General features: G+C 40.3%; 1 protein-coding gene across 1 annotated transcript in view; it reads right to left on the bottom strand.

Moving 5' to 3' along the window:
• Nucleotides 1-24,670, bottom strand: part of BIRC6 (baculoviral IAP repeat containing 6) — a 332,211-nt gene that overhangs the window by 145,496 nt on the left and 162,045 nt on the right. The window contains exons 47-54 of the mRNA XM_065402120.1: nucleotides 24,439-24,614; nucleotides 21,616-21,712; nucleotides 21,240-21,434; nucleotides 19,584-19,784; nucleotides 16,996-17,275; nucleotides 14,911-15,167; nucleotides 12,728-12,836; nucleotides 10,950-11,171 (exon numbers count right to left, since the gene is read on the bottom strand). Coding sequence (XP_065258192.1) covers nucleotides 10,950-11,171; nucleotides 12,728-12,836; nucleotides 14,911-15,167; nucleotides 16,996-17,275; nucleotides 19,584-19,784; nucleotides 21,240-21,434; nucleotides 21,616-21,712; nucleotides 24,439-24,614 — 1,537 coding nt within the window. The remainder of the gene's footprint in view (nucleotides 1-10,949; nucleotides 11,172-12,727; nucleotides 12,837-14,910; nucleotides 15,168-16,995; nucleotides 17,276-19,583; nucleotides 19,785-21,239; nucleotides 21,435-21,615; nucleotides 21,713-24,438; nucleotides 24,615-24,670) is intronic.

Genomic DNA, 24,670 nt, shown 5'->3' with positions numbered 1-24,670 from the left:
CATGCAACCTTGAACAAACTGTGACCTCAATAACGCAACGCGTAAATATGGGGATAAGATAACCCACCTTTGTGAAGAACTCTGCAATTAAGCGGTTTAAACATCTCAAAGTATTTTAGTAAGTTCCCAGGACATTTTATAACTCTCTCTATTCAAGCACCATCTAAACAACTTCTAGGATAGAAGAATGAAAAATAGTGTAACGTAGATTTAGCGTAATGAAGTTTTCTACGTACCCCCACTCTCAGTGCTCTTCTGAAGAAAATTACAATTGAAGATAGGGTACAATTTAATAAAATTAAACCTATGCAATTATTCTTCTAGAACCACTCAAAAGAATGCATATCCTGTAGTTTGTCTGCAGTCAAAGAAGAGCTGCCTTTAATGGTAAAGGAAGTCAATGGGACTTGTGCTCCTAAATTACTCATCCACTTTTGAAAATGCCATTAGTACACCACTGGACTGTATCACTAATTACTTACATAATTTATTTCAAAGTAGACAAATTATTTTAAAAAAAGCATAGCTGAGTTTCAATCTCTCTCACACTACAGCACACTCGTGCCTAAAGTGATCTGACTCTTCACACAGGTAGATATACTCTAGATCCCATTTCAGTATTAGCATTTCACATCTTATTGGGTAGGGATAATTTCAACTACCTACAAATTGAAATCAGAGCCCACTTTTACTCCGGTCATAGATGGAGGATTTATTTCATGTCTACCCTGAAGGATGATACGTTCAATTAGGTGTCAGATATCTAAGGGAAAACACTGTTCAACTAGTAGCCTGTATAACTGGTGGCTTAGTGAGATTCTATAATCACTTTTCCTCTTTGATCACCAATCACATGCCTGCTAAATAGTCACTGCAAAGTCCTGTCCAACTGAAATGCTCTAGGCAATTTCATAATAAATGAAAAGAGAAAGTATCCTTTTCCATCTAGATTGTTTGGTGCCTTAAAAATAACAAAGTAGTATTTATGCACCAAAATAAAAATAACAAAGTAGTATTTATGCACCAAAATAAAAACATTTGGGGGGGGGGGCAGGGAAGAAGAGAACAAATGGAAACAACAACAACAAAAATCACAGGAGAAATTTAAGAGAAAAAGTTAAGGCTTGATGAAAAACAACCAAATTAAAAGATTTTAGAAAAATAAACGAAAATATAAAGAAGATAAATAATTTTGGATTAATATAATCTGTCATGAGAGCCATTTTGTACTTTAAAATGGCGGTGGTATTATTGACTTATCTCCTTAGTATTTCAGACTTATGGTACCAGTTACTAGAGAGAAAGATTCTCTCACTATCCTGTGCCATGACAATTGAAATCAGATCTAATCATCTTGATAACAGTTCAGAGATTTCAATGTGTGGTGAGTAAAGGCAATATGCTCTTAACAGAGGAAGGGCTCAATTCTAGGACTCCTTTTCTGTTAATCCAGACTCCAAGTCTGCTGGCATTACAGATGGGCTTTATACAATGCCCTGTGCATTGAGGCTTATGTATGAGGATGATTGTGGGAGATTTATGTGCAGATTTACCTGGACTGAGTCTATTTAGTTATGCTGACATTGGTCAACATATGAGAAAATCACTTAACTTATAGTTAGGGACCTACCAAATTCACAGTCATAGGATTTTAAAAATAATAAATGTCACAGTTTCAGATACTTAAATGTGAAATTTCACAGTGGTGTAGCCGTGGGGCTCCCAACACAAAAAGGAGCCATGGGGGGAGTCACGGTATTGCCACCCTTACTTTTGCGCTGTTTCTGGCGATAGCGCTGCCTTCAGAGCTGGGCAGCCGTAGATCAGCAGCTACTGACTGGGCGCCCGACTCTGAAGGCAGCACTGCCGCCAACAACAGTGAGGGTGGCACAGTCTGGGGGGTCCTCACTTTTTTGGGGGGGAGGGCTGGCCTTATAGGTGAGCGAGCGCCCAGGGTGCCGTGGTTGGGGGGCAGAGGGGTCCATGGTCACCTCCCCCGCTCTCTCTCACACAGACAGACAGAGACACACACAACCAGCCCAAGGCACCTTTAACTCCGAAATACCGGGGCACTGGGCCCAGAGCCAGGGAAGGGCAGAGCTGTGGGTGCCCTGGCTGAGGGCTCCTATTGTATGTCAGGTCTAACTGCTGGTCCTGGACGGGCTAGTGAGGGACAGGACTTCCTCTTCCCCTGCAGAGGCCACTCCCGGGGCCATGTCAGACCCAGCTCCAGGAACCTCCCCCGGCTGCAGGAAGCTCTGCAGCTGCTGACTAAGAGCCCAGCTCTGAAGGCAGCACCACTGTTAGCAGCAGTGCAGAAATAAGGATGGCATGGTATGGTATTACTACCTTTACTGCTGCGGCGCTGCCTTCAGAGCTGGGCTCTCAGCCAGCAGCCACCACTTTCCAGCCACCTAGCTCTGAAGGCAATGCAGAAGTAAAGGAGGCAATACTACAAACCCCCTACAATAGCCTTGAGACACCCCCATGCCCCCTTTTTGGGTTGGGACCCCCAGTTTGAGAAATGCTGATCTCCCCTGTGAAATCTGTATAGTATAGGGTAAAAGTACATAAAAGACCGATTTCACGGTCCGTGACATGATTTTCACGGCTGTGAATTTGGTAGGGCCCTACTTATAGTAACTGGAGGTTCTTTGAGACGCTCTGTATTCCACTGTGGGTAGGTATGTGCTCCATGCGCCCAGAGTTAGAGAATTCTTTGAAAGCAGCATCCTTTGGTCTATGCCTGCAACTGAGGAGATAAGGGGCTGAATGGACCAACCACCTTTCCAGTTCCTTCTCTACAAAGAATCCTGTTATGTTCTGAAGCAGAGGGGAAAGAGGGTGGGTAATGGAATACAGATGGGGACCACACATTTCAAAGAACTTTCAGTTACTATAAGTTAAGTAACTTTCACTTTGAGTGCTGGTCCCTGTGTGTGTTCCACTGTGGGTGATTGTAAAACAGTACTTAAGTAGGAGAAGGGTGCAAAGATGCAAGCAGCAGAACCATCTGAAGGACCGCTGTCCCAAAGGATGCATCAGGGAAGTAGTTCAGTGCTAGAACATAATGTCTCATGAATGTGTGAAAGGAACTCCATATACTGCTCTTCAAGTGTCAAAAGTATTTCTTGAAGCCATACGATTGTGCTCTTGTACAACGAGCCCTCATCCCATAATGGGGAGAAAGATGTGACAAATGACAGCAGAACACACAGCTCATGATCCATTTAGAGATCCTCTGAGAGGATATAGTTTGACCTCGGACTCATTCTGCTACAGCAAGGACCAGCGTTGGTGATATTCTGATTGGCTGTGGCCTTTTCAGATGTAAGGCTTGCCGTACATCAAGGGCATGAAGCAGGGCTTATACTCTCTAAATTCTCCACGCTATTGCCCCGGGGGGGTGGGGGGGGAAGGGAAGGGCACGCCAAGGGCTCCTGTGGATTTGAAATATTTATCAGAGCTCTGCTCTGGTGGGCTCCCGCTGAATTTAAGTCCTGGCATGAAGACTCCTTCTCTTCGGATGAGTGTTTCGGATAAAAAACAGGTAAGTGGATTGACTGGTTAAGGTGAAACTCTGAAACTACTTGGGTGGAGTGAACTTAGGATATAAATCCAATGAGACTGTCTTTATGGAACATGGTATAAAGTAGATCTGCCGTCTGTGCTCCAGGCCCTCCTGGCTGAGGTGATGGTCACAAGGAATGCAACCTTCATAGATAGGAGAGACATGGAACATGCAGCTAGTGGTTTGAAAAGAGGTTTAGTAAGTACCAAAAGAACAGGGTTTAAGTTCCATTGAGGAGAAGGTTTCCTGACTGGTGGAAAGGTTCTGATTTCCAAAATCAGCTAGTCACTAGGTAAGCAAAAACTGAATATCCCTGTGAAGGTGGGTGGTACGCACTGAGTGTTGCCAGGTGGACCTGTAAAGAGTTAATGGAGAGACTGGTCACTTTGACAAGAGAGAAGATAGGATGCCAATAACAGAAAAGATTTCGTACTGCTTAAGAGCATGAACATTCTAGAGTTGACACCCATCCAAAAACCCAGGCTTGAGATGCAGTACTTAGGGAGTAGAATGTTTGATTCTGCCCTTCCCATGAGTCAGGAGATTGGAAAAGGGTGGAATGTTGATCAATGACCAAGATGACATGCATAGGAGACAATAAGGGCAATAAGGATGACTTGTGGCTTGGCATGTCGAATTTTCTGTAAGACCTGTGTTAGGAATGGCAAGGGAGGGAAGGCATAGTTCAGATGGTCTGAAATAAGAAGTGATGGAATGGATTGGAGAAGAAAGCTACTAGAGCCTCCCCCGGGATAGTGCTTGGGGTGTGCTATAGACCACCAAGATCTGATTTGGATATGGATAGAGACCTCTTTAATGTTTTTAATGAAGTAAATAGTAATGGGAATTGTGTGATCATGGGAGACTAACTTCCCAGATATAGACTGGAGGACAGGTGCTAGTAATAATAATAGGGCTCAGATTTTTCTGGATGCGATAGCTGATGGATTCCTTCACCAAGTAGTTGCTGAATCAACAAGAGAGGATGCCATTTTAGATTTGGTTTTGGTGAGTAGTGAGGACGTCATAGAAGAAATGGTTGTAGGGGACAACCTTGGTTCGAGCGATCATGAGCTAATTCAGTTCAAACTAAATGGAAGGATAAACAAATAGATCTGTAACTAGGGTTTTTGATTTCAAAAGGGCTAACTTTAAAAAATTAAGGAAATTAGTTAGGGAAGTGGATTGGACTGAAGAACTTCTAGATCTAAAGGCAGGAGGAGGCCTGGAATTACTTCAAGTCAAAGTTGCAGAAATTATCAGAAGCCTGTATCCCAAGAAAGGGGAAAAAATTCATAGGCAGGAATTGTAAACCAAGCTGGATGAGCAAGCATCTCAGAGAGGTGATTAAGAAAAAGCAGAAAGCCTACAAGGAGTGGAAGATGGGAGTGATCAGCAAAGAAAGCTACCTTATTGAGGTCAGAACATGTAGGGATAAAGTGAGAAAGGCCAAAAGCCATGTAGAGTTGGAACTTGCAAAGGGAATTAAAACCAATAGAAAAGGTTCTATAGCCATATAAATAAGAAGAAAACAAAGAAAGAAAAAGTGGGAATGCTAAACACTGAGGATGGAGTGGAGGTTAAGGATAATCTAGGCATGGCCCAATATCTAAACAAATACTTTGCTTCAGTCTTTAATGAGGCTAATGAGGAGCTTAGGGATAATGGTAGGATGACAAATGGGAACGAGGATATGGAGGTAGATATTACCACATCCGAGGTAGAAGCCAAACTCGAACAACTTAATGGGACTAAATCGGGGGCCCAGATAATCTTCATCCAAGAATAATGAAGGAACTGGCACATGAAATTGAAAGCCCATTAGCAAGAATTTTTAATGAATCTGTAAACTCAGGGCTTGTACCATATGACTGGAGAATTGCTAACATAGTTCCTATTTTTAAGAAAGGAAAAAAAGTGATCCGGGTAACTAAAGGCCTGTTAGTTTGACATCTGTAGTATGGAAAAAAAATTTGAAGGAGAAAGTAGTTAAGGACATGGAGGTCAATGGTAATTGGGACAAAATACAACATGGTTTTACAAAAGGTAGATCGTGCCAACCAACCTGATCTTCTTCTTTGAGAAGGTAACAGATTTTTTTAGACAAAGGAAATGCAGTGGATCTAATTTACCTCAATTTTAGTAAGGCACTTGATACGGTTCCACATGGGGAATTATTAGCTAAATTGGAAAAGATGGGGATCAATATGAAAATTGAAAGGTGGATAAGGAACTGGTTAAAGGGGAGACTACAACGGGTCATACTGAAAGGTGAACTGTCAGGCTGGAGGGAGGTTACTAGTGGAGTTCCTCAGGGATCGGTTTGGGGACCAATCTTATTTAATCTTTTTATTACTGACCTTGGCACAAAAAGTGAGAATGTGCTAATAAAGTTTGCGGATGACACAAAGCTGGGAGGTATTGCCAATACAGAGAAGGACCGGGATATCATACAGGAAGATCTCGATGACCTTGTAAACTGGAGTAATAGTAATAGGATGAAATTTAATAGTGAAAAGTGCAAGGTCATGCATTTAGGGATTAACAACAAGAATTTTTGTTAGAAGCTGGGGACGCATCAGTTGGAAGTAACAGAGGAGGAGAAGGACCTCGGAGTATTGATTGATCACAGGATGACTATGAGCCGCCAATGTGATATGGCCGTGAAAAAAGCTAATGCGGTCTTGGGATGCATCAGGCGAGGTATTTCCAGTAGAGATAAGGAGGTGTTAGTACCATTATACAAGGCACTGGTGAGACCTCATCTGGAATACTGTGTGCAGTTCTGGTCTCCCATGTTTAAGAAGGATGAATTCAAACTGGAACAGGTAGAGAGAAGGGCTACTAGGATGATCCGAGGAATGGAACACCTGTCTTATGAAAGGAGACCCAAAGGGCTTGGCTTGTTTAGCCTAACCAAAAGAAGGCTGAGGGGAGATATGATTGTCCTCTATAAATATATCAGAGGAATAAATACCAGGGAGGGAGAGGAATTATTTAAGCTCAGTACCAATGTGGACACAAGAACAAATGTATATAACCTGGCCATCAGGAAGTTTAGATTTGCAAGTAGACCAAGGTTTCTAACCATCAGAGAAGTGAAGTTCTGGAACTGCATTCCAAGGGGAGCAGTGGGGGCAAAAGACATATCTGGCTTCAAGACTAAGCTTGATAAGTTTATGGACGGGATGGTATGATGGGATAGCCTAATTTTGGCAATTAATTGATCTTTGTGGTAAAATATGGCCAATGGCCCATGATGGGATGTTAGATGGGGTGGGATCTGAGTTACTACAGAGAATTCTTTCCTGGGTGTCTGGCTGGTGAGTCTTCCCCACATGCTCAGAGTTTAGCTAATTGCCATATTTGGGGTCGGGAAGGAATTTTCCTCCACGGCAGATTGGCAGAGGCCCTGGGGGTTTTTCGCCTTTCTCTGCAGCGTGGGGCACGGGTCACTTGCTGGAGGATTCTCTGCACCTTGAAGTCTTTAAACCACGATTTGAGGACTTCAATAGCTCAGACATAGGTTAGGGGTTTGATACAGGAGTGGGTGGGGTGAGATTATGTGGCCTGAGTTGTGCAGGAGGTCAGACTAGACGATCATAATGGTCCCTTCTGATCTTAAAGTCTGTGATTGGTACCGGAGGTATGGTTGCTGCCAGAGTGCGGTCCTGTACCGACAGAGCCCTGGATTTGTAGGACTTCTTGTCATGACTCAGACTTAGGAGGTTCTAAATCCTCATGGGCTGAGCAGGAAGACTTGCTCGGCTTAGGCATGGTTGAATCGGATTTCTCTGAAGTGGATTTAGAGAATGACCTGCTCTTATGTTTATGAGAGTGCTCCACATCATCCCAATAAGACCCCGACTTGGGATCTGTGGGAGTAGATTCCCTTGCTCCTAAGCTGGACCTTGTGGCAGGAGGCACATTCTTTGCTGAGTCAGGCTGATGTATGGGAAGAGGTGGGGCCTGGCCTGAGTCCGACTGCCGCTTCATGACTGGCTCGCTCTCTGAGGTGCTTTTTGAGACAAAATTTGTGCTCTTCAAGGGTACAACTGGGCAAAGTGTGGCAGATACTGCACCTTGCCACGATACGAGCTTCACTGAGGAAGTATAGGCAGCATTGATGGTTTTCGCTGACTGAGACGGATTGTGGGCAAGAAGCACAGATTTCAAAGCCTGGAGTCCAATACCCGTAACAGGATACCAGGAAGGAGAAGGTTGGGATAGATGAACGCTAAAACGTAACTAAAACTATAGAGTGAAATTCTAAACTATTCACAAACTATACATACCACATATATGCAGACTGAACAATAAAGAAGAAGATGAAGCTCCAGACACTAGAGGGTCTGACCCAGGCCATGCAGCTGTAAGAAGGAGCTGGAAAGACGGTTGGTCTGCTCTGCCCTTTATCTCCTCAGTTGGAAGCATGAGGAAACCAAAGTCTCATGGACAGACCAACAGACACTACTTTCAAAGAATTCTGACTCTGTGCGCATGGAGAAAATATGCGCCCATAGTCGAATACACATATGGACCAGTACTCCAAGAAGAATTTGTAGTTTAGAATTATACGTATATGTACCCAAAGACATATAAAAAAAACAGCTGCATTTTAAAGTCTATAAATAAGGTGTACTCATGTTTTGTAAACAACTTCTTACTAGTCTCTAGAATATTAACTAATGCACTAAACCTGGCAACAAGACAGACTTTTCAGTTACTCAGTTTTAATTTTTCAAAATTTAACGCAATTTTTTGTTTTTAAGTTCTTACAGCTGTAAATTACCTAGAGCAGTGTTTCTAAATGACCAGTCCATGGACCGGTTGGTCCCTGAGATCTCCCTGACAGAGTTGAGGAAGGCAGCAAGGCGGTCCCTGGTATCAAAAAGATTGAGATACACTGACCTAGAGGATAACCCCTGTGTTCTTATAAGGACCTAATTGACTAAAACACAGCTACATCAATTTTCTTACATTGACTCCCTATGAAATTTTGTATTATTTCCAAGTTTAAATAGCTACTTATAAGCCAATAGGTGGGGTCTTGTGTCGGGGGGAAATGGTATGTGGCCATGTGATTAAAGAAGTTCAGAGTGCATATGAACAAGAAGGCTGAATTAAATTGCACAGGCAATCATAAAATTAGCATTTCCTAACTTCTGAGTACTTGACCTTGCAGCTAACTATTTTAACATAGGGTTTTTTGTTTGGTTTTGTTTTTTTTAAAGGAAAGCAGTAAAAATTAATTATATGCAGCTAACACCTCCACACCCAAAATTGTGATAATCTGTAGTGCTTGAACATTGAGCCTTCAACACTGCAGGATAGCTTGAGCTACATTACCAGCTACATTACCTGGCATCAGAAGAAGACTGATGGGGGAGGGATAGCAAAGTGGTTTGAGCATTGGCCTGCTAAACCCAGGGTTGTGAGTTCAATCCTTGAGGGGGCCATTTAGGGATCCGGGGCAAAAAAAAAAATCTGTCTGGGGAATTGGTCCTGCTTTGAGCAGGAGATCATCTAGTCCAATCCCCTAAGGCCTGGTCTACACTAACCCCCAAATTCGAACTAAGGTACGCAACTTCAGCTACGTGAATAACGTAGCTGAAGTCGACATACCTTAGTTCGAACTTACCGCGGTTCAGACGCGGTCCACACGCGGCAGGCAGGCTCCCCGTCGACTCCGCGGTACTCCTCTCGCCGAGCTGGAGTACCGCAGTCGACGGCGAGCGCTTCCGGGATCGATATATCGCGTCCAGACCAGACGCGATAAATCGAACCCGGAAGTTCGATTGCCAGTTGTCGAACTACCGCGGTAGTGTAGACCTGGCCTAAGGTCCCTTCCAACCCTGATATTCTATGATTCTATGACTTACCCTTAAGGAAGAGGAGGAGATAACTGCTGGAGCCATGGGCTGGGTCTGGGGAAGCCTAGCCAGGTTCTCTCATCCTAGCCAGTTATTCCTCATTTTGTATTTATACATTTGATTTTTCCTTCTTAAGTGTAGGACTTTGCACTTGTCTTTATTGAATTTAATCTTACTGATTTCAGACCAATTCTCTAATTTGTCAGGACTGTTTTGAATTGTAATCATGTCCTTCAAAGTGCATGCAATACCTCCTACTCCCTAATGAGTAGGATAATGAGTGCATACTCTCCACTCCACTATCCTACTCATTAATGAAAATGACCAATACTACCAGACCCAGGACAGACCCTTGCAGGACCCCATTAGATAAGTTTCCTCCTAGTTTGACAGTAAACCGTTGAGAACTACTCTGAGTATGCTTTTCAACCAGTTGTGCAGTAATTACAGTAATTCCATCTAGACCACATTTTCCTAGTTTGCTTATGAGAATGTCATGTGGGACTATGTCAGAATCCTTACTAAAATCAAGATATGTCACATCTGCTGCTTCCCCCCAATTTACTAGGACATTAAACCAATCAAATTATATGGTTAGTTGCCAAAATACAGTTTCCAATATGTACTCCTGTCATGCATGGACTGGACCCAGCCTATGGGATAGACACACTTTTAGTAATTATGTTCCTCAACTGAGAAACTTCATTACATCCAGTCCTGCTACAGCTTTTCAAACTACTGTCTTCCTTTCTGCTTGTACATTACCCAACATATTGTGGTTGCTAGCCAAGAGAACACTTATTTTGTTTTTTAAAATTCTGATCATATTAATTAGGTTTTTAAATTTGAAGATAATCCTGAAATAAATGGTTATTGTAATCAGCAACTCAGGCATGCTCTGGCTAAACAGGTACGCTGAATTCCAACTTGATTACTTGGGCTGTCCACAAAAGAACATTTTCTAGCTTTTCCATTTTAAAATGTCAACTATAGCAAAAATTTAGTTCACTAATTAAAATGTAAAATTTCATTTCTTGTTTTAAATATAAGGATATGGCTCCTTGAGAAACTGAATCTTCTTAATATTGGAGATTTACTATACTGCAATTGCACTAAAATATTTCTACATTGTTTTACATGAACCGTGGCCCCAGAAATGAAAACAAATGTTGGATCTTGATAATAGCTATAAAAACATATAAATTGTTTAATAAGAAGTTTCAGAAATGCTGTATATTAAAAATAAGGCCACAAAAGTGAATAATTTGGTCACCCATTACAGTTACTACCAAATAATTTTAAAATATCATGTTATTTATAGTCATCTCACTGGCTTTCTCTGTAGTACAGTACCTTTTCATTAAGCATAATATATTAAGCACCAAATAAATTAGTATTCCACTATTACTGCACATGGAAACAGCAAAATGGCTATCATCTTTTAATAAATGAAAAACAGAAGTTATAGACTGCATATAGTGAAATATTTTACTTGCACTACTTACTCAAAGAGCTCTCTGTTCAGCAATGCTGGTAAGTCATATTCTACAAGTAGCTCATAGCTATGCCACAAAATTGCTGCTACACAGTGCAAATGGGAAGGAGATGGCATCAAGAGACCATACTCTCTTGTTGAGCTGTTTGGGCAGATGTAACTGATGCGGACATTTTTTTTCATGGCAGCTGCTCTTGCAGAATCACTGACCCACTTCAGCAGGGTTTGAATTCTAGAAGGCAAAAGCACGTAGCATATTATAACAGAAGATCAATCAGCAGTTGGAACCTATAAGACAGATCAACTATCTGCCCCAAAATAATTTACACTTATCTATTTCTTTAAACCAATATTGAAGGTAAACTACAAATCTTATGTTTCCCAAGGATCATTAACGGCAGAACTTGATTTTTTTTTTTTTTTTTTTTTTAAAGTTGGGATCTCATACTGATCTGACACAAATTGAATTCATGTTGCAGTTTCTCAAATTTCACATTTCCTGCACCATTTGTAATACCTGGGATGTCACTAACCATTGCAGGAGAACCACAGAAGACTTAATTCAGGATTGGCAATAATTAGAAGAACAAGTGATTTTAAAATTTATGTTTTAAATTGTAAATATTTGTAATTTTATAACTACACAGTGTATGGGGGAAAAACTCTTAAACTGTTAAACTTTGGGAGCAGAATGCAGGGGAAGCAACAGAGCTATTGCAGCCTTACCAGTATGGAAGAACAATTACCTAAACACCTGTAAGTAATAGCTAATTTAAGCAGAAGGAAGAAAGGGGTTTCACAGATTCATAGATTCCAAGACCAGCAGGGACCACTGATCATCTATTCTGACCTCCTAAATAACACAGGCCATAGAACTTCCCCAAAATGATTCCTAGAGCAGATCTTTCAGAAAAAACATTCAATCTTGGATTTAAAAAGTGTCAATGATGGAGAATCCATCACAACCCTTGGTAAAATTGTTCCAATGATTAATTACTTTCACTGTTAAAAATGTACACCTTATTTCCAGTCTGAATTTGTCTAACTTCAGCTTTAAGCTACTGGATGTGTTACACCTTTATTTGGTAGATTGAAGAGCCCATTATTAAATATTTACTCTTCATGTAGATACTCAGACAGTAATCAAGTCACTTCTCTTTGTTAAGCTAAACAGAATGAGCTCTTTGAGTCCATTACCGTAGGGTATATTTTCTAATTTTTTAATCAGTATCATGGCTCTTCTCTGAACCCTTTCCAATTTATCAACTATCCTTCTTAAATGGTAGGCACCAAAAATGGACAAAGTATTCCAGCAGCAGCGGCACAAGTGCCAAATACAGAGGTAAAATAAAAACTCTCCAGTCCTATTCGAGATTTCACTGCATCCAAGCATCGCATTAGTTCTTTGGCCACATCACCACAATGGGAGCTCATGTTCAACTTATTATCCACCATGACCCCCAAATTTTTTTCCATGTCACTGACTCCCAGGATAGTGTCTCCCATCCTATAAGTATGGCTATTTCTTTGTTCCAAGATGCATACATTTACGTTTAGCCATATTAAAAAGTATATTTTCTTGTGCCCAGTTTACTAAGCATTCTTTGAAGAGAATGCAAAGATAGGTAAAATGCAAAACTAGAAGTTTCTTTATAGTTCTGTGCTCATGGGATATTTCAAACTGGATACAAGAAAAGTATGTTTTAGCATAATGAGAAAACACTAAGTAATCCATTTTTAAACAATTTTAATACTTAAAGACATTAACAATTCAAATAATTATTTTACCTGTCCTTTGTTCCAGGGTCCTGAGTTGTTCCCAGCTGATAGAGAATGTCTATTGTAGAGTCAGAAGACAGGCCATTCAGTCTTCCAAAAAGTAAAGGGCTATTCAAATCTTGCCACACACACAAAAGGAAAAAAATTAACAGTAAAAGTACTCATTTAATTTTTTTGTTTTTAAAAGTGCACGTGGGACACAATTACGGAAGCAAGTGTATTATAACTCAATACTAGGATTGAGTTGACTTTTGCATTTAAAGCAAGGATTCAATCTCAATATATAAAGAATGCCACATGTCCTCCCCCATACCACCTGTGAGTAGTCAGAAAGTGTTCTGAGAATTTACAAGTAAATTCATTAATTTATCTATTAAAAATTGGTTCTTTACAATTTAGTCAGACTTTGTTCTAAGTTACCTCTGAAGTGGAATACCATTCTTTAAACTTCCCATATAGTTAAAACTCATTAAAATCTTGTGCGCATATCATATTTAATGATTTTTTAAGTAGTGATGGTAATTTCTTGTTGTTATTCTTTATAACAGAGTTTCTTCAGCAAATTTAATGAAGATATTCCCTCTTCCAAAATGGCTGAAACATTCTATTGCTCTCAGTAATACTGAGACTACTTGCAGTCCTCAGTTAGGTATCCATTTTGAGATTATTGCTCTCCATGAGACTAAGACCACAGGATATTCTCAGCAAAACTGCCCACCACCATGACCTGCTCCTCACAGTGCTCTTCTTCACTTCCTGACAGGATAGGGAACACTGTCATCTTACCTTACAGCAGCTTAGCTTCCCTTCTACTGGGAACAATGAGATTTGGTGGCCATTTTGAAACAGGGCATGTTAACAAGGACAGGATGTGACTTAAATCCTATTCAGAATAGGAGATGGCAGCCATTTTTAAAGCAGGCTACGCCTCATGAGTTTCTCTGAAGAAAAGAAATCTATACACTAGCCTCTGCTGACAGAAACATTCAGCTAAAATATAAACAGCAAAAGTGACCATTAATACTTAATTTTTTTTTTAAAGCTACCTCTCTCACCAGACCTATTTACTTGCGGCAAGAGGAGAAAACTGGGTGTACATTCTGACTATTCTGGGTTGCATGGTCAATGCCAAGGAACTGTAAATCCAGGTTTACCAGCCAGTATACTCTGGCTGTTTTACAAGAATGGCATAAAGCAACCACAGTGTATGGGTGATTCTGACCCTGAAAGCTGAAATTAAAAAGTGATTTCAAGTTGATACTAAATCCTCTAACCATTAGAAATATCATGGGATAACCATCTCTTTGGGTTTATTTAATGTTCATGTACATTAATGAATGAGTAATTCAAGGTAAAAACATAACAGGAATGTTGCAGTAATTCCATAATCAAGTTTTACATGCAGGCAATTGAGAATTAGGTTAAATTAAAAAAAAAATCCAAACATGTTAAGTTAAAAGAAATCATTTCCGTAAGTTTAGCCATAACTCTCAATTTCCTAGGTTTAACAAGGCTTAGTTATGTGATAATCACAACATTCCTGAAATTTATCTTAAAATTACTCAGACATACTCTCAGCCTTAACTATTCCTTAACACAGTTTGCAACTGGGATTTTATGTACACCTGTCCTATTGCACAGTTCCTGTATCCTGAAGGATTCAAGCATATTTATCTGATTTGCTGAAACTGATGTTTAATCTGATTACATTCTTTTATTTATAATCTGGGTTTGTTTGTGCTGGTAATCCTGCTGTACCACTGAAGGATAATTAAGAACTAGAGCAGTGGTTTCAAACTTTTTGTAGTGGTCACCCCTTTCACACAGCAAGTCTCTGAGTGTTACCCCCCTTATAAATTAAAAAAGGGGGGGGGGTTTAATTTAATATAATGTGGGCTTGGGGCTGTCAGCCCTGTGGAGCTGACAGCTCGCTACCCCCATGTAACCACTTTGCAACCCCCAGTTTGAGAACCCTGTGGTAGAGCATCCTCATTGACACTCAAAAGCACAGCACTGTATACCACATAAAATTATGGTGTGATGTGCAACTAAGATTTTGATTCTGCACTTTAATTTGTAAATTTCAACCAACTACTTACACATTTACATGAACCACAAAAGAAGTTGCAAGAATTAGAATGACAAATATTTAAAAAAAGAAAAACTAAGAAAGCAAAGCAATACATTCTCACCTGCAGGATCACTCCCAGATGCGGAACAATTTCTTAGAAGAATGTCAATCAGTTTTAGGCCTATTCTAGTGGACTGCAGCCCAATTTTTACAAGTACAGCCTCAATATTTGGAGAATGCATACCACAGTATGGTGACATCAGTAAGGCAGCACATGTCTGCAACAGATTGGCAGTGGGTGCTGCAGCACTAGCCATCATTCCTTCTAAATCGCTTATGTGAGTGAGGCAGTGATGCAATAATCTTAACCATCCAATACTGAAATAGTAAACAAAAAAGCTAGAATGAGTTAGTGTATGTAATAATTATGATGTATCTCAACCTTAAGTCAAGTAAATACCTTTATAGATGGGAAGTACAACAGGAAGAGAAGTATAAATATCTGATTAGATAGTACTGTAATAGGCACTGTAAGGTGAAATGAATGATATTGTATTAGAGCAACAGTATACAAACATTATTAAAGACTGTTCTGTTACAGAGTTAAAGGTATGCCTGCAACTTAATTTTGGCACTTTAACAAAAAAATTATTTTGAGTGCTTACATGTGCAATTTTATCATTCTGCTAATATAGTTAGCCTGAACCAGGAGTAGATAAATTCTGAAATTTGACAGGAAATCTATAATAAATTAAAATGATAAATGCATCATAGATTACAGTGAGCCATAGCAGATCTGGAGCCCTACCTCATTTGCTGTACATTTTGTAACACATTTTGTTTATATTTAGCATGTTTCTTCTATTATTTTTCTTTTAAACATATCAAATTTAACATCCTATATGAAAAACTGTTACAAGAATGTTTATCTTGAACAAATAACCAATTCCATTAAAGCAATGAACTTGAAAAAGATGAGGTTGCAGACAACTTAACTCTGCACCCTTGTGCGTGCGCTCTCTCTCTCTCTCTATATATATAAATAAAAGTTTTTAATTGCATGAACAGTACATGATGAACTAAAATTACACAAAAGATAACAGTAATAGCAAAATTTGGATAGCATATTTAGCTTTTCTAAATTTACAAAAATTGCTTCACAGTTAACAATCATCCTTTGAACTTTGCTTATGGAAGGCTTCTTTATGTATCTAATTTAAATTTAGTTTTCCTGTTTCTTCACCTAAGTTACTCTAAAATTTGAAAGCCAATTCAAATCAAAACTGTATTAGAAAAAAATCCCAAGTTTCCTGGGATCATCGAGGCAATTCCTAGTCCTTCATAACAATGAATAGTCAACGAGCCAGAGAAAGAGTAAGAATAACTCTATAGCCTGGTGGGTAGAGCACTCACCTAGGATGAGACATCCAAGTTCAAGTACCCTTGAATCAAGGACTATTTATAAAAAGTGGAACAACTTCAATAGGAGAGAATGAGATGGACCCATAAGAGAATACTTCCTAGTCCAGGGGCTGGGGCATTCTCTTGCAAGGTGGGAGACCCAAGCTCCACATCAGGTAGAGGGGGAACTGAACCCAAGTCTTCCAACATCCCAGGTGAGTTCCCTAAGTATTGGGCTAAAGGTTACATAACTCTTGTCATCCATGCTGTTTTGTGAATCTAGTCCTCTGCTGCTTTTTGACAAAATACCTTAAATTTTATCAAAATAGAAATGAAATGTTTTGTTTTGACCCAACTCAAAATTTTTACTTTGATTCACTAAAAATTTCAAAAAATTTCATTTTCAGTTCAACCCAAAATTAAAATTTTCCTTTTTTTTGAAATTTCCACCAAACCAAAAATTCTATTATGATGTCTCACTAATGCAGCTTAAATTTTCCAATAGAAACTATCAATCCTTTTTTCTAAAGGTTAGTAAATTCCTTATTACCAGTTGACTTTAAAATGCAATACAATTAATTTCTTAAATTTATTTTTACTCCTTGTCTTGTATTAAGTTAAAACCCAAATTTTCTAAAAGAGTTAAAATGGACACTATTGATGTTGATTAGAGAGAAATGCTGACAATCTGAGAATTCAGTTCACTACCTGGGACTCCTGCCTTAGAGACATAAAAGGCTTCATAAAGAAAGGATGAAAAGCATGGATAGCTCTCCTCATTTCTTGCAACTATTGATAAACATACCTTGTTTTAGACACTTGATCTTCAGAAGGAAGGAACGGATTGTTAACTGTTGCAGATGATGTGTTTCCAAAGGCTGTGAGGCCTAACAATTTAATTTGAGAGAGGCCTAATGTGCTAGCATCTCGGGGGCGATGGAGTCGAAGGCAAACTGCTGAGGCCACTTCAGCTTTTACAAGCTGGATTTTTATATACGTGAGACCACTTGTGATAACAGGAGTTGACAAAGGTAACATATTCACCCCATCTGCACTGACTTCAACAGATACTGATGAAGGGCAAGCTTCAGAGAAAGAAAACAGGGTTTAACATTTTATTTAGGGCTGTAAAATGATTAAAAAATAATCACGATTAATCGAGAAATTAAAAATAGTCAATCGCAGTTTTAATCACACTGTTAAACATCAGAGGGGTAGCCATGTTAGTCTGAATCTGTAAAAAGCAACAGAGGGTCCTGTGGCACCTTTAAGACTAACAGAAGTATTGGGAGCATAAGCTTTCGTGGGTAAGAACCTCACTTCTTCTGTTAAACAGAATACCATTTACTTAAATATTTTTGAATGCTGGGGGGGAGAAGCATGTGTGAGAGAGAGTGTGAGTGCGCTGAGAGGTGAATGGGCACCCCCGACATCAGCCCCCCCCTCTATGCAGTGGAGTAGCTTGGCTAGGGGTGGCTCCACTGGGGGAGGGGAGGCCCAGGAGCAGCAGTGGAGCAGGGGGACCCCTGCCCTGGAGGTACACAGAGACGCTCCCCTCTCCCCTCCAAGCACGGCACCCTGATGTGCGATTAACACTCCAAAAAAACAAAACAAAAACAAAAAAACTAGTTAGTTTGTTTTGAGTTAATCACATGGGTTAACTGTGATTGATAGTCTACTTTATTTAAAAAACATTTGTCAGTTTGAGTACCCAGTTTTTAACTGACAAATCAGAATATTTCCCCCAACTTAGGCTATGTCTACACTGCACTTCTGTCGTTGAAACTTTTGTTGCTCAAGAGTGTGAAAAAAAAAAACCACCCTGCTGAACGACAAAACTTTTAACAACGAAAAGCATCAGTGTAGACAGCGCTTTGTCAGCGGGAGATGCTCTCCCTGTGATGAAGCTACTGCCCCTCATTGGGGATGGTTTTATTTTGTCGCCAGGAGAGCTCTCTCTCGGCCACAAAGAGGGGCTACACAGCATACTTTACAACGACGTGGCTGTAGCAGCACAGCTACGCTGTTGTAAGGTATGCAGTGTAGACAAAGCCTAAAAGAGAGAGTTCAGAATCATTAAAATTAACAAACCATGTAGGCTGAGAGGCAAAATACGACCATAAGTTTCACATTAATTTCATATTTTTATCTATATCCAAAGTGTGATTTGTGCACTTTATTTCAAAGATTGGGCGTTAAACTAATTAAGAAGGCATAGGGTGCCCTGCCTATTCAGGTTAGGTCTACACCAGGAACACCTTGCTGGTATAGCTATACCTGTATTCTAAAAATCACAAGTGTGTATGAAGCTTATGCTGGCAAAACTGTGCTTCTGCTGCTATACCTTATTCCAGCCCCACTGGGCAAATAAGCTATACTGACAAAAAAATGCAGTTTTGCCAGTATAAATGAAGCAACATTAGGGACCTAGGGGGGAGACAGTCATCAGGTCAGTGATTATAATCCATTAAAACTGAATGTGTCTAACATCACAAACAATAAAGCAGCCATCACGAGGGCTTTAATAGGCCCTGTAGGATGCTCCAGAGAAACCAGTCTGAGGCATCAGGAGAATTAACATTTGGGGCCAGAAACTTAGAAAACAAGCAATATGTAAATTGATTCCTTATGAAATGCAAGGGCCTCTCCTACTTAACACCAACTCTCATCAGACAAGGGAGGCAGAACTAGAAGAGCAGCAAGGCATGCACTCAGGCTCTGTCTACACTACAGACTTATGTTGTATAACTACATGGCTCAGGGTGGGGTGTGGAAAATTGTAGTTATACCGACCTAATCCGCGGTGCAAACAGCACTTACTATGTCGACAGTAGGGCTTCTCCCGTTGACATAGCTACTGTCTTTCACGGAGGTGGATTAACTATGCCAATGGGAGAGGGGGAGGGATAGCTCAGTGGTTTGCGCATTGGCCTGCTAAACCCAGGGTTGTGAGTTCAATCCTTGAGGGGGCCACTTAAGGATCTGGGGCAAAATCCGTACTTGGTCCTGCTAGTGAAGGCAGGGGGCTGGACTCGATGACCTTTCAAGGTCCCTTCCAGTTCTAGGGGATGGGATATCTCCATTAATTTATTTTTATTTGAGAAGCTCTCCAATCAGTGTAGTAGCATCTTCACTAAAGCACTTCAGTGGCGCAGCTGCACCGGTGCTGCTTTTTAAGTGTAGACCTGCCCTTAATTCAAACAGCACAAAATACAGAAAACTTAAGAAATTCTATGGCATTTGATTCTCAATAATAAAAGCAAAGCTAATAAACTGCTGGGCTTTTGTTAGTGTTCTTAAATCAGGTTTTTTATGTTCAAAGAAAACATTTTTTTCTAAAATTATATCCTAAAAGTTTTTTAGTTCAGCACAATTGTTAATAAATCTACTCACTTGCAAGGGATGCAAGATGAGGCTGGATGTGTATCTCTTTTAGCAGCACTGCAGCAGGAAGGTGAATTGTGAGGTCACACCAGGCTTCCTCAGGTAGAAAGATGTAAGACCATGCAGCAGATCGAGCTCTTCTGTGGGGAGGCGTGGCCTGAAGTAGTACTTCAGCAGGTTGGGCAGTAGGACTGCTTGATGTGATTGAACCTTCAAGCAACAATTATATTAATTGTTAATACCACATTCTAAACTCAGATTACTAGTATTCAAATTACCAGTCACTAAAGAGTAACATTTTTCTATTATTCATTTGTTGTAGATTACAACACTGCAACCTGATTTAATCATTGCAATTACTAAATTAATTTGTGTTGTCTTTCCATTAAAATACATGTACATAACTTGTATAAAAGAGTTTATATACGCACACACAACTAACGCAATTTTGCTTGTAAATATGCAAGACATATGCTAGCCAAAATCCTAAACCTACTAGAGCCACAGCCAAAATAAAAAGATGTGAGAGGAGCCTGTTAGCAAAGTCCAGGGCCAATGTTCCGGTTAGATACCAAGCTCCCACCCCAGCTGCTGAGAATGGGGAAGGTGCTGGGCTGAATCCAGCTTGGAATCTCCATGTTTATCATGCCCCCCTCTTGCCAGGGAAACCTCACCTATGCAAGTGCAGTTTTCAAGCACTACACATGCACAACATTTCTATGTACACATGACTTAAAAGCAGTCTTGCACGTCTACCTCAAATACTACAGCCTGTTCTGTGTCCATCTTAAGCTACTGGTAGGGTCACAAATGGTTCAAAGTAGCTCCCCTCCCTCTCTCTTGCATTAGAGGCATTGAAAGGGTTTCACAAAGGTTGTTGCCCTGGCCTTTCAAAGAGTACAGGAAACTAATATTAAGATTGCTACATGCATGGTTTTGAACCTGGCAAGGTAGTTTTCAACCTTGGTTTGCAAGTCCCCACTCTCTGCTCCCAGCAGAACTAACCATTACTCTTCTATCTCTGCCTGGTTTAAGAATAGAGTAGGAAGAGTTATTTGAGTGCCAAACACTACCATGTGTACTTAGCATCAAGTTGCTGCTGACAGTGAGCAGTTTGTAACAGATGTAGAGGTGATCTGTAGCATATATTATGTGGTTAGAGCAAGATCTCAGCTACTTACAAGCTCTCTGCAGAGTGAGTTTGAAGACAACAACTGTTCATATCTGTTCTTAAGGTAATTACTGAAAACACTAAAGTAGAAGATGCATAACGGACTCTCATTCTATCAACTACGCAATGATTTTATTTTTTGCAATTTTATAGCTATTTTGTAATAGTTTCTTCTGATACCGTCACTCAAATTTGGAGGGATCTTTTGCCACTTCCCCACAATATCTGCAACCCTCCCTCCCCCCAAACCAATATACTCATTTTAATCAAAATGGGCTTTTTCACTCTCCAGTCTTGTTGGTTCTCAGACTCTGGATGAGTACCTTCTGGGCTAGGCCAGCAGACAAATCATTATCATTTGATCAGCATATTCAGATTCTAAGAATAGCCTTGTACAAAGTTTATGGACTATCCTACCTCACTGACATTTTTAAAAATGTATGTCTTAGTGCAATCTAGTGTCTCCTAAAGGCAAAAAAAGAAGTATTACAAACCTAATGGCGCAAAATTGTGGATTCCTTCCGCATTATCAGGCTCAGAAGCTAGCACTCTTGCTTTCAAACTGCTATCTGTTGCCTTGCTAGGACCAGAGTCAAGAAATTTCATAATAGTTGAAACCATGCTTCTTGCTGTGTTGACAATGGCTCTTGTACTGGTTACCATGTTGTTGCAAATGAGTTGAACACCTCCTAAGTAAAGTGAAGCAAGTCAAAATGTACATTAAATATAAGTATGGAACTAAAAGAAACCAAAAGCTAGGATTTCTGCTTAACACTAAGAAAGCAAAGGCATATTTGACCTACTTAAATTTGCTTACCTAACGTTGTTATACTAAGCACATTTTAATGAGGGAAAATCCAGCTCTCTTACCCATATCATGGAATGCTTTCAGTGCTTCACTGGTGTCCAACACTCTCAGAATGAACCATAACAGTGGCTCAGATAATTGGCAGGTAGCAAGAGAACCCTAGAAGAAATATATGAACTACTTAGTCATGATGTATAGTGCACAGCTAAATTTCATGCAAGATTATTTAAACACAATGGGAAGTTTATTACCTGATTATTTCTTTTATAGAATTGACCTCTCTTCCCCACCCCCAACTGAGGATAAAGTCCAAGATAGGACAGCACTTCCCAACAGCTAACGCAAGTGCCCAGTTCACTTTTCTACCATGAAATAGCATTAATATACTTCCCCTGGCTCCCCATCTCAGGGAAAATCTTCTTTGCCTAGGAACAGGGAAAGCTACTCAGTTAAGAATGGGGCTAAAAATACTGAATAGCCAAAACAGACAACTGCCAATGACTTTTTTTTTTTTGGTCAGAGTAGAACCTGTCTAGATGGAAAAGAAACCATTTCAACCATCCTTCAAGAGGGCTGGCAGCCATCAAGATCAGCAACAATTCACTGAATTTGAGAGGACAGGGATATAAATTGATGATTTCTGCCTTGAATGCTAGCCAGCCAGTAAGGTATTCTTAATGCTGGAGGAACCAAAAGGGATGAAATGGGTACGCTGAAACCCCTAAGGGAAAGGAAAGATGGAGAAAAGCCATTTCATTTCCCTGACGAGGCAGCTGAAAAGTTTGCCAACATCAGCTTCCTTGAAAAATATACACCTCTACCCCAATATAACGCGAGCCGATATAACACGAATTCGGATATAACACGGTAAAGCAGCACTCTGGTGGGAGAGGGGGGCTGCACACTCCGGTGGATCATAGCAAGTTCGATATAACGCGGTTTCAACTATAACGCAGTAAGATTTTTTGGCTCCCGAGGACAGCGTTATATCGGGGTACAGGTGTAATTAGGGTTTCCTCAAACAGCATGATTACACTGAAGGGATCCTGGATTAAATGCAACTACAATATGGAATTAGCACTGCCACCTGAAGTATACAAAAAAAATGCAGAGAGAACTGAAGTCCTTTCAAAGGAATTCACAACATATTGGTGTTCTCACTTTTAGTACCAACTAAGGCAAAGGCATGGCAAACCCAGAAGAATGCAGCCTTAAAAGTGGCTGGACAGATGAAAGCAGCTCTAAGACATGTTGGAGACTTCATAATCCTGTTTTAACATTTTATCTATGTGCTTGTCCACTAGATTTATGGATGAAAGCCCCCCTACATAAAAGTAACTGTTTCATTGAGCTGGGATACTGCTTAAGTACCCAAGCAAATTTTTCATATCTGTTCTTGCGTATTCTGTAATGCTTTAGCCTGTGTGGTGGGGAATCAGTTTCCAACAGGAGAAGGGGGATTCCAAGGAAGATCTATTCAAGAGGGGAAGCTTTGGAGGTGGATGTGGATGAGCACCTCAGCCCAGGTGAAAGGCTAATGCCTGAAGGCCAGAACATTATTCAGATACATGAATACCTAAAAGCCTGATTAGAAAACAAGGAAACTAAGACGCTCTGGACACCATGACCAGTGCCCTGAAGGGGAAAGTCTTATCCCACAGAGAGCTAAATAGGTGTGAGTTCATTAAACAGGGGAAGGATGCAGTCCCTGAGAAGCTGGTGTTGGCCCACCCCTCTGTTTCACTGGAAGGGAACCAGTTACAGAGGACATCTCCAAGATCTGGTCACAAATGGACAAGCTAGGCTCAGAAGAACGGAGCAAAAAAGGCCTGGGATGACAAAAACACGAGCAGGGCCACATTCGTCAAGGGAAAGGCAGCCTTGTAGGACTCCAGATCAGCAATTAGGCTCAGACATACCACTATAATGCTTTGGTAAAGTGGAGGCCCACCTGGGCAAAGCTGTAAAGTACAGAGGTGATGCATGCATACATCCACGCACACACTGCCCCGCCACCCCGCTGTGGAGAACTGCTAGGTCTGCAATCACCAGTCTGAAATACCTCAGGAACTTGGGTACTGCAGGCAGAAAATAAGCAGGTGAACCAAGAAAGGGGGGGGGGGGAAGAAGAGAGGGAGAAGAGAACTAGATCTCCTATTGCACAGGAAGTAGACTGGGATGAGAGAAATCTCTCACTGCCAGCATTTGAAAGCCAGAAGCTTGCATATGGATTCCATCTACTTTTGACTTGAACATGGATAAATCCAGCAGTTATGGGATTGGCATGTGTGTATTCTTTGGCGAATAAAACTTAACTCTTTACATAACCAGCATTAACTGCAATCAAAAAAGCCCTATGCCAACCCCACACAGGGAAAATGTTGAGTTCCCCATAACACAGGCTAGCAGAAAGAGAAATAGTCAAGAGTGGAAATTTCAGAGTCTCTTCTCCAGAATCTTAGACCAAAGCAGCATGTGCATATGGCCCCAACAGTTGCAAGCAACATCTTCAGTGGGAGTCTACAGAGGCAGAGCCATGAAGGAGAAAAGAAGAGCCAAGAAAATAGCTGTATCGTCGCTACAACTGTGTATCACTTGAAAGGAATCTAATTCATTTCATACTTAAAGCAGTGAAATTACTTGGAAACAATTTTAATGAGACTAAACACCATTAAAATTACATGTACATTGGTAACTCAATTATGGAGTGAACTATTATCTGTGAGGACTTCCATGTTTCTTAGAAAGGCTTTGAAATCTAAAGGTTTTTTATAGGATTAATTCAGAAAATATTTAAAGCAGACTGAAGTCTCAGCTACAAGACTGTAAAATTTCTATTAAAAGAACATTTCAAACTGTAACTGAATAGACTTAAGAGAACTTACTTGTCTTCCCATGTACCCACAGGCCATGTAGGTAAGAATTGGTTGAAGCATCACCTGCACTGTAGTGGCTTTTTTACTAAGTGTTGTCAATATAGTGAACAATCCATCTCCAACTGATATTGCATCTAATCCACCATGAAAGTTTTCATGTTTTGTGAGATGCAAACCACTTGCACCTAGTAAAAACAGATGAAACGCACAGTTTAAGGCCAAGATGCTGAGGCTTGGCAGA

Source organism: Emys orbicularis, chromosome 3 (assembly GCF_028017835.1).
Source record: "Emys orbicularis isolate rEmyOrb1 chromosome 3, rEmyOrb1.hap1, whole genome shotgun sequence".
NCBI classification, from domain to species: Eukaryota; Metazoa; Chordata; order Testudines; family Emydidae; genus Emys; species Emys orbicularis.
The sequence above is the reverse complement of the archived record's forward strand: the minus strand, read 5'-3'. Positions and strand labels throughout refer to the sequence as shown.